This window comes from Excalfactoria chinensis, chromosome 1, assembly GCF_039878825.1.
Source record: "Excalfactoria chinensis isolate bCotChi1 chromosome 1, bCotChi1.hap2, whole genome shotgun sequence".
Taxonomy (NCBI): domain Eukaryota; kingdom Metazoa; phylum Chordata; class Aves; order Galliformes; family Phasianidae; genus Excalfactoria; species Excalfactoria chinensis.
Window position 1 is genome coordinate 20,892,713 of NC_092825.1, and position 10,803 is coordinate 20,903,515.

General features: G+C 41.2%; 1 protein-coding gene across 3 annotated transcripts in view; it reads left to right on the forward strand.

Annotated features, from left to right (window-relative positions):
- The window catches only part of CADPS2 (calcium dependent secretion activator 2), a 283,917-nt gene extending 275,464 nt beyond the window's left edge, over positions 1 to 8,453 (forward strand). For 2 of the 3 annotated variants that reach the window (XM_072335402.1, XM_072335413.1), the window contains 2 exons: positions 3,586 to 3,690; positions 7,456 to 8,452. In XM_072335402.1, the coding sequence (XP_072191503.1) occupies positions 3,586 to 3,690; positions 7,456 to 7,626 (276 nt within the window). In that variant the 3' untranslated portion in view covers positions 7,627 to 8,452. Of the gene's footprint in view, positions 1 to 3,585; positions 3,691 to 7,455 lie in introns of all 3 variants that reach the window. The other variant, XM_072335394.1, reaches the window with a different exon arrangement.
- Positions 8,454 to 10,803: the final 2,350 nt, after the last annotated feature.

The window sequence follows — 10,803 nt, forward strand, 5'->3', positions numbered from 1 at the left end:
TTAGGGTGTTTAAGAAAGCTGATGAACTGTTTAAGAAATCTGATGAACTGAGAGCGTTTATAGCCCTGGTGTGGCAACTATTGGCACTGAGGGAGCTGTGTCCTTGTTGACCCTCTTGTTATTAAAAATGCACAAGTGCTGCGCTTCTCAATATTTCAGCACTCTTTCATTGTCAATACCACCTTCTGAGCCCTTCAGCTTGTTGCTTGCTCTAAAGATCTTCTTAGATTGGGTTTGAAAACTTCACCTTAAACACTAGATTAGACTGATGTTCTGTTTTCCGTGCTCCTGTTGATTTGTTGAACCTTCCCAGGGCTGGAAAGCAAGTAGCAGCTTGATGGGGAGACGGGCTGCTAATATGATTTACCAGTCTACAGTCATGCACAATAAGTGTGAATAAATACAGGGGTCTCACAGAGTCAACCCTAGCCTTTCCTTTTCTCTTATTTTTTACTTCAAAAGAGGTATCTCAGGAAAATGAAGAGGGTAATGCATGCCCTTACAGGAGCCGGATGAGCTATGAATAAAAAGAGGAGGGGAACGGGGAGGCAAACATATTTTTGTTAAAGTGGTTGGCTGCTGTTATGTGCCGATGTGCAAAAAATTATATAACAAACACTGTTTTACTCTTGCAAAGAATACAGTACCAATGCTGTATCATTGGCCCCTGACAGGGTCCTCTTGTCCTTCCGATGCTATCGCTATTAGCAAAAAAAAAAAAAAAAACAACTATTATTTTTCCTTAAAGCCATTTAGAAGGATTTTTTTTTTCATTTTTTATTACTTAAAAACAGCACAGTAAGGTCTATTGTCAGATCACCGAACCTTGAGGGTTTGCAACAGGCTTCTGTGGATGCACCCTTGCCTCACAGACGTTCTCAAGGTTGTCAGAATGTGTGCCCTTGGAGTCCACCTCTGAGACGCATCGCCAGTGCTGCGTGTTTTAGCAGACTCCAGCAGAAGTAACCGTGAGATATTTACCTTTTTCCTATGGAAGAGCAGCAGATGTATGCTTCTGCAGCTTCGGTCTGCCTGCGTGCACAACACTCAGAGATGTAAGGCCGGTAGTGAACGGCAATTCTGGCCCCAAGTACCTCTCTGTAGGAGAACACAAAGAAATAACACTTCATTGGATTTTTATTTGAAATAAGTCTTCAAAATAAGAATGTATATTTTTCTAACAATTCTTATTTTTTTCTGTGCAGTGTGTGTGTTCAGAGGAGCAAAGTACCATAGTATCACTTCACAATCATTGAATTAACCATTTTTACTCTCAGTTTAATATACTAAGAGTAGTCAGGAAAACGTGCTGTGTTATCTAACTCACAAATTTGAGAAGCAGAATTACTCCCCTCCAATTTCTTAGCTTTCTTTTCTGCGCAAGGAAGTATATCACAGGTACATATGGAGAGTCTAAATTGAACTGCATCCATCTTAATTAAGTTATCTGGCTGGGCTTTAAAACACGTTTAGCCAGGAAACAGGGCCTGGGTCTGTGCTCAGTGATCATCAGTATGGGCAACCGGTGATGGGATTTTCAGCCCTGCCTGGAGTTTGATTGTATGAACAACTTCCATCTCTTCTGCTTTTCACCACTTGTTTGTTGCAAAACAAACACAATGTAGCTGTTACTGGATTTCTTATTTTATTTTATTTTATAGAAGAATATCATTGCTGAGAAAACTCCACTGCTAAAATCATCCTCTCCGCATTGATTATTATCAACAACTGTAGAGTCTGAGTGATAATATAATAGTTGGGCTCAGCTTTCTGCAGACAAAGGTGGAATGCTTGGTGTACAAATTTTCATGTTGATTAGATCAATAGAGTTCATGGAGTGAATCAGCTCAACTGGATGTTGTTTTCCAGACATCTGTATGCACACAGCACCTGTCATCTCAGAGCTGCCACTTCCTAACTACTCTGACACGTTAAAAGTGTTTTGCAGGTACATCTGAAGGAAAGCAAAACAAGCATGCGTGTAACACGTGAAATGATGCAAATTGTATCAGGATGCCAATCAGGGATTAAAAAACAATATGGTACCTATCAGCCCCATATTTTGCTCAGTAAAATATATCACTTTGATGACATGTGCTGTCTGCTGCTATAAGGTGTGTATGGCGTGTTTGCTCACCTTACGGCATGAAACAATAAATGAATTGGAGAAAACATAATTTATTTTGATTGGTTTATAATTAAAAAGTATTTGAATGCTATGCTATATAACTATATATGTATGTACACATATATATAACTGTATAACACATACATTAAATAGAAGTCATTATTACGTGAAAATCTTCCTTATTTCAAACTTACCTTAAAACTGACAACTGCAATGAAATGAGACTTACTGTTTCCAGTAAAGAAGAAGTATTTATGTGTACTTGTGGTATTTAAAACTCTTCCCAGGCAGCTTCCCTTCTGATGAAGGAATTCTAGTTTTATTTGCTGTTACATCCCATACAAGTGATTTGTCCTCCCTGCTTTCCGTATGTACTTTATTTTATTTGTGAGCGTAGAAATGGTTAACGAGACACGTAAGAGCCAACTTCTGAATTATTTTGCAGGCATACCTTGTAAAAAGGCTCTCTTTTAAAATGCCAGATTTCCTCTTTTTTGCGTAACTATGCTTCTTCTAAAGACACGGCAAATCACATTAGAAAAGGACATAAAGCCTCTTCCCTGTGGGGAATGTGAGTAGAAACAGAGCTACGACACAAACTCTTCTAATCTCTCCCTGCTAAAATGAGGAAAAAAAATCCCTTCCTTTTTACAGTTTGACTAAATGACGTCTGGTTGGTATTTTACAGGAGGGGGAGGCAAATGGCTGCAACTATGTTTAGTAAAATCTCTTTTAATCCAGTTAATAGGGAAGAACTTCTATAGTAGCTGTTTAGATCTGAGCATTTTTTTGCGGTAACGTAGACACCAGCAGCAGAGAGCTCATTCTTGCCACAGCCATTTGTGGAGCTTTGAGTGAAAACATGCCCATGCCTACGATATGAAAAGGAAATAAGGTAGGCTGCATTTATAATCGGTAATTAACATAAGACAAAACCAGAACATGTTGATCTTAAGCGGAGTGAGGGGTTGTTTTGACCACACATAAATGCAGCTCCCCATATCTCTGAATACGTTCCATAATAAAAAGATGTTAAGGAAATCAGGCAGAGTTGTCATTCTGCTTGATGCTGTTTTCTGGCTTGTATCAGAAAATCCAAGTGTAGCAAAATCTCTCTCAGGATGTCACCCTGCCTGGTTTTTCCCTTGCTGTTTAGCTCATACAAGCATTTACTTAATGTCCATTCTCACTGACAGATATTTGGCTGGAAAATATTATAGCTAAAAAATAAAATAGCAGTTGCTAATTCATGCAAAGAACAGTCCAGGTCAAGTTATTTGATTTCCTACTGACCCGTGCAGTTCTCTTAATAGGAAATTATATGATTGTTGACTTCAAGTGCTGATCTGTGGTAATTTCAAAGTGTTTCATTACCTCTCATTACCAAATCTGTTAAATGAATAATTCAAGCTTGTTTGGTGTTTGTTTGTTTGGTTTTTTTTAATCCTCTTTTTCAGCAATGGTATAGTGGCTCCATGAAGGTCATAAGCATGTGGTTGGCTGATAGATTAGACCTTCAGCTTCACATCTACCAGCTGAAGACTCTCATCAAGATCGTTAAGGTAAATAAACTGTATTTGAGTTACACCGAGTGTAATGAGGACGCAGTAGCTGGGATATATGGGTCGCCCAAAAAGTTGAAAACTGTGAAATAGAGCCATCAATTTTTGTAGTTTTGCCATTTTTTCCCCCACAGTTGATAAAAATTTGAGAAGAAAAACAGTTTATTAGAACTTCTAACGTTAATTTTATGTGTGCTAATAATTTCCAACCATTCTGGCCTCAGTGACAATCCCAGTGAATGCTTATAGGTTACTGCAGGCTGTACAATAGTACTAGCCAGAATTCTGAATAAATCATTGCTTGCACTGATTTTTGTTGTTGTTGTTGTTATTTTACTGTAATAACCACAACAAACTGTTTTTTTCCATTTTTCCCCACTCTCTGAGAAAGTAACCCTTCTTTTCCTCATGCGCACGTGATTACTACGTTCAAATGAAAAACAATATTCAATACATGAGATGCCATTTTCTAATCTTTCATGCTCTGGCATCAGTGTCAGTTGAAATACCAGTTCCTCCAGTCCAATCCTGTCATTTACACCAGCCAGTGTAAAGTTCTTCCGGGTGAAGTGCAGAAGAGCTTGCAGTGGGCAATTATGTCCTACCTTACCATAACAGACAGTTCCTTTGTAACTCACTTTTTAAATTATTAATTAATACCCTTAGGAAAGAGACAGAAAAACATTTCAGAACGTTTTCCTTTAAGTTCTGTCTTCTTTAACTCTGAACAATGTTCTGTGTGTGAATGTGCAATAAGAAGCACCTGCTGTCAGTAACAACCTCCATTTCTCCAAAGGAATCTCCAGTGAAATTTATGCAAAACTGTTAAGTCGGAAGAATTTTGATGTGTAGGCACTTAAAGGATTCACTGGTTATAAAGAAGGAGGAGGAGAATATGATGGTGATGAAGAAAAAGGAGAAGAGGAAAAGAGAGTCATAATAAAAATATGCCTCCCTGGGCCACCCAAGCTCAGCTTTGCTGTTTCTGACTTCAACCAATATCCCTGGCAACAGGATTTGGCTCTTCGTTTTATTGCATGCCAAAATGGCAAAAGCAGTTTGCTGTTTGTGGCTGAAATTAATGGCTCTTATGAAAGCTATAAAGCTCTTCTCAAGTAGCAGGAAACAAGGATAAAAGTGTTTCAGGATCTAAGCTGTGCCCAGTGAGATGGGCAGTTTCAAGCACAGCAGTAAAATATAACCTGAGATTTTAAACGAAAATACTCTTTTCAAACTGATCATTAATTGTAAAGCAGAGATGAATGACCAGCACAGGCAGCTGACCTTGGTTCTGCAGCCTGGCACACAGGCTAGCTTTGTTCACAAGAAGCATGCTTCCAGTGGCAATGGGATCACACTGGCTACAGCAGTAGCCTTTCTGTGCCTGAATGCATGTTTACTATGTTCCATGCGTGTTATTCCATAGCACTATCTGCAGATACAGCATGTTGAAGAAGGTGATGTTATTTGTAGACATTGTTCTGGTCAGTGCACTGGCAGCTAGAAAGCCTTGACTGCCTGTGGAAGGTGGCAGAACTGGAAGAACTAACCCTGTGCAGAGGCCACTGGGAAGCAAGCAGTGTGTGATAACAAGCTTTCAGTGGAGCAGCCTCAATCAGGACAGGCAGCATTCTTCCAAACCAGGGAGTGAATGGAGGCATTTCTCCGTTTGCCTTTGGCAAAACTGGTAGTCTGTATTGTCTCAGCAGCTCTTGAAAATATTTAAATTAAATTAAAAAAAATAAATAAAATAAAATAAAATAAAATAAAATAAAATAAAATAAAATAAAATAAAATAAAATAAAATAAAATAAAATAAAATAAAATAAAATAAAATAAAATAAAATAAAATAAAATAAAATAAAGGATAGAAAGTCATTCTCAAAAGTCAAGAAACAGTGGATGATTGTTCCGTGTTTGGACATAGCAAAGGTGGTGGCATCGTTAAGAATGGCCAGAGGAAAACTGCTCATTCTCATTAGATCCAAGATGGAGGGATGCTGCATAAAGGCATCTTTAGGTGTCTGAGACACATGCAGAAGGGCATGACTACAGAAAGGTCAAGGACCAAGAGGAAAGTTGGGGAGAAATGAAAAATTAAACTTGGAAGTGAACATTATTATCCTGCAAAAGTATGTCAAGAGAAGAGCAATGACTGAACCCAAGAGTGCTGGACTGAGAATGGAGGAATACAATGTAAAACAGAAAGAAATTGTTGTAGGACCTGTTAACAGCATAAAAGGAAATTGAATGTTCGGTGTTATAAAAAGGGACTGCAATGGTGGCACTTGAAAAAGACCAGGCAGAGTACTCACAGAAGTGTGTGAGCAAAACATAAGCTGCATCCATTGACTCTGAAGCTGACCCGGCAAAGTCAAATAAATCTCAGTTTCAGTGATTCAGACAAGGTTTAAATAATCATCATAGATATAGCGGCAGGAAAAAAACTCTCCCAGCTGAACGTTACCCATTTTGAGAGGTGTCTTTTGCAGTTCTTTGAAGTATGGAGTGAAACAAGATCAACTCTTCTCTCCTTTCTTTTTTTTTTCTAGGAGTTGTGCACAGTCTCTTCCTGAAGAGGAATGGGCCTGATAGCTCTTAATTATTTTCCATTTTCTTTTCCCTGTATTCTCTTCCATACACACTGAGAACTCACAGTGTAAAGAAAGTGCTTATCCCTCTTAAACTTTGTAGGGTAACTTGGGAAAGGTTATTACAAACACAATACTGATCTTAGATATAGGTTATAATCTAAGATTTAATTTATTCCTCTACCTTTGTTGCATAAATGTAGAGATAAATGCAAATAAAATTATAGTCTGAAGAAATTTGGACTTCTACGTTTACTGTGAGATGACAGAACCACCTGTAGACAGGTTCACATTGCAGTATGCAGTGAGAAAGCTTCTTGGTTGGCTTCTCACTGAATAAATTAGACAAAAGGAAGTTACTGATAGGTCTACATATGGTTATAGAACCATAGTATAAAATTCAGTGGTCTTGCTTACCCTGAAATGTTTTTTTGCAAAGTCATGTCTGCCAAATGTTACGATCTGACCCGCTGTCAGTATTTCTGCTGCTGTCATTAGCAAAGGCAGCACCGCGGCTAGACAAATACGCAGAAAGGATCCATGAGGGCCTGGTGTATGTAGGCAGAAACTGATGCCCAAGCAAGGTTCTTGTTTTCCAAAGTAGTGCCCGAGGGACAGAAGATGATTAACAATTTTCAGGAATTAAAAAAAAAAAAAGACAACATTTCTATATTCATGACCATGGGCTTGAGCACTCAAGCAAATCTATTTAGCATCGTGTCTGTGTAAGCTTGTCCAATAGCAGTGTTCTTTGAAAAACATTGATGATTTATTGTAGCTGGAATTGTTTTCTGTGGATCCAGAATCACTGTTGCTGACTGCTGCGTTTTCAAGTTAAATAAGTCACTTTGAGTCTATCCTTTTCACAGGGTTCAAACTAATATAAAACCTGGTTTAGAGGAAGGTGCCCCTGCCTCTAGCAGCAAGGTGGAGCTAGATCATCTTAAAGGTTCCTTCCAACCCAAACCATTCGATGATTCTACAGTTTTTTTTCAGTTAAGCTTATAGAAGCCTCACACAGTGCAGAAGCTAAAACAACACACATCTCCAGCACATTCTGGATGATAGATCCATAATGTAGGAGGGATGACATAACTCTGTTGGCATGCGCAAAATGACCAGTGTGCAGTAGAAGGTGGCTCATCCAATTCAGGATGTTTTATTTCTGCTGCAGAAAACCTACCGAGACTTCAGATTGCAAGGTGTGATGGAAGGAACACTGAACAGCAAAACCTATGACACCGTCCACAGCCGTCTGACCGTGGAGGAAGCCACCGTCTCAGTCACAGACGCAGGAGGACTTCAGGGCATTACGATGAAAGACAGTGATGAAGAAGAAGGATGATGGCGTTTCACCCCGTGTTTGGAATGCTGGGGTGGTGGTTTGGGGGTGGGAGTTGTCTTTGGCTTAGGATTTTTTTTTGGTAACTTGTCCTTGTAGTTGCGTTTATAGTTCTGCCTTATGATATAGGCACGGAAATGTAATTTGCTCACTTTTTAAAATACTGAAAGTAAGATTATCAGAGGAAAAGTGCCAAGGACTCTTTGAGAACAACGGTTGTAGCATATTTTAATGTATAGCTTTGCTTAGGGCTGCAAGAACACCGGCATGGAGTTTGAGTTCCACTTGTGATTACGTTTCCTCCCCTTTTGTTCGTTACCGTTTGTTCTCGTATCTCCATCGAATATTGATGTCCTGTGCAGAAAACAAAACGTGTGCCTCACTCACAACACAACCATAAGGGAAATTGTTCTCAGAATAAGTCTGCCCTAGGTAAAAGAAAAAGGTAAGTAGTGTCTTTTCAGGATGACACTTTGTTTACTTTGTGTGTGTGTGTGTGTATGTGTGTGTGCGCTTTATTTTACATTATTATGTGACGTGCATTAAAAATTTTAATCTTGGTTCTTTGTATCTTAAGGTTGGTATGTAAGTGGTAGGACTTCAAGGACAGTCAAACCCATACACACTACTTAGGAGTGCCGTTGTGTCTATTCATTTTGCAAGTTTAAAGATATCTCATCGTGTTGGATGTCAGTAAGCTTGCCATCAATGTTTCTGTTTCTGTGAAAAATTTCAGGCAATAAGAACACATTTTGTCGTGACCACTTCTGTATTTATCCAAGTTTGTATAGAATTCTACAATTAAAAGATGTTTTCAATATTTCAAACCATGTGAATTGTCGTATGGATTCCTCAAGAGGATGAGCTTTTCTGAAGGATTGTATTTTGTGTGTAGGGTGGTTTACCACGTGGTTTATATAGCAGATTTATTTGGAGTACGAATATCCAGGGACACAATGGCTTTGTAAAGAAGAAAAGCCAACAAAAACCCTTGCTGATAGATGAACAGACAGTGGCTCACTGTCCATTTTCCTACGCCTTTGGTGTGAGATAGAAAGAATTCAAAGTTTTCTAAACCCAATCTCACAACTGGTGAAAAACTCAGGTCTGTTTGGTTTTGGTTTTGTTTCAAGGGAGACCGTGACTAACTCCTAGTTTTGTGTAGACAGAATAAGAGAGAGCACAGAATAGAAGAATTATAGCTGAAGGGATGCTGAGCTCTTTATTGAGCCCTGGAGTTACGCTTGAAGAGAGGGTCTTTGCTGATGGACTTACTGAGGATCTGTGAGGCTCATGTGAAGTTTCCCTGCAAACACAGGCTGTAGGACTTTGAGACTGGAAGTGCTGAGGTGTAGTGACCCACCCCTACCTTCCTTTCCGAGGTGCAAGGTGAGTTTCAAGGAGGGTGGGAGGTGATTGCTGCAGAGCAGGTCACTTACATCTCTTTTCATTCACGTTGCCAGTTTTGATGAGCTCAGGCCTAGAGAGAGCACAAGGAGCCTTGGCAGCTTTTTTCACCATCCCCAGGCACATAGGTGGGTGTGCTGGCTTGGACTTTGCTAGCACTTCTCCAGGTTTTCCCTGTTCCCACATCCAAGGGGTGCCAGTGACTGAAAGCTGCCAGCATTGGAAGGGAGAGCCTGCCTGGCTGCAGCCTACAGCAGGGCTTGGAAGATGCCAGGCCACCCAGCGTAGTGCCCAGCTCCCAGCACAGTGAAGGCCAGAGGGAGCTTACTTTGGCAAAAATTTCCCTGCTTGGCCTCCTTTCTCCCACTATTACCCTCCTGAGACCCCACAGAGGTGTCCATTGTGAATAGGCCAGGGCAGACCTCACCATGCTGGCTCCATGGTGGTGGCTGAGGCCTCCAGATTGAGGCAGGGGCATCTACACAACACTGTGCTGAGAGCTGAGCCTCCTGCAGGCAGCCAGTGATGCAGGGGGGCAATAAATTGTCTGTGAAATGTGCCAAGCACCAGCCCAAAGCCAAAAGCCGTATTTTGCTGGCTAAGGGGCCCGCTGGGGTTTCCCAGTTCCCTACACCCTCATCCCTAATGGATGGGGCTGAGGGCATTCTCCATTGGAGACATAAGGAGAGCTTTAAGTCTCTGAGATACCATGAGGGAAGGAGGTGGTACCAAAACCGGACACTGTTCTCAGTAAGTCACTAACAGTGCAACAAACTATCTGGAGTGGGAGCTAGAACCATGGGACACAAGGAGCTGCTCTCAGCATGGCCCAGCAGGGGATGTGCTCAGCTCTTCTCCAGCAGAGCCCAGTACTGGAACCCATCTGCCATCCCTGGTAGCCAAAAGCACCGTGGGAAACAGCACTGTAAGTCACTTCCCAGTGAGTCCATCCTCTGAAAAAAGTCACTACAACACTGAGAAGGTCTTCTTACTAATGCTGACAACTCTCCCTCCCTGCTTATATGGGCAGAGAAGAAAATATAACCTGTAAGAGTAGGTTATTGCGGTTTCACCTGTCAAAGAGGACTAACAAGCTGTAAGGGTCCTGACTGATCTCACCTGGACTCTCACCTTCTGCCAAAGACTTCAACCCGGCTCAGCACAGGGTCCTGCACTGCTGATGCCCTGGATCACAGACCCTGTAGTGCCAGGTGCTGGATCTACAGCCCCTGAGCTGTGGGGTGGCTTCAGAGATGCCCAGCCATTGCAAGCCCACTGGAGGGGTTTTACCCCTGCCCAGCCTGCCCTGCTGCCTGCCTGGGGGTGCTGGAACTGGTTGGTGGGGCCCTGAGTTGCTCCAGTTTTGTGGTGCATGCTGTATATATCAAGCAGACATCCAGCACTTGGCTGTGCAGTTTCATTCACGTTCAGTACTTGCTTGATGTGTCTGTTGGTAAGACAGAGTTGAGTCAGTTGGTGGGGGGGACACACACAAAGCAAAAGGCGAATAAACGGAAGATGATGTAACCATGAAGAGGTTATGAGATGTTTGTGATAGTCAAAAAATTAACTCAGATGTGAAGTATGTGGCAAGTTATTATTAGCAAGGCAGCACGGCACCCGAGACAGGAAGGCAGGTACTGAAATGACAGCACCACAAAGGTCATTCTACTTCTTATCAACACACGTATTTTCTTAGTAACTGGATTTGTGAGTCTGGAACCAACGCCAGGCTTGAGAAGGCCAGTTTCTGTGACAGCCCCGCAGACAGAC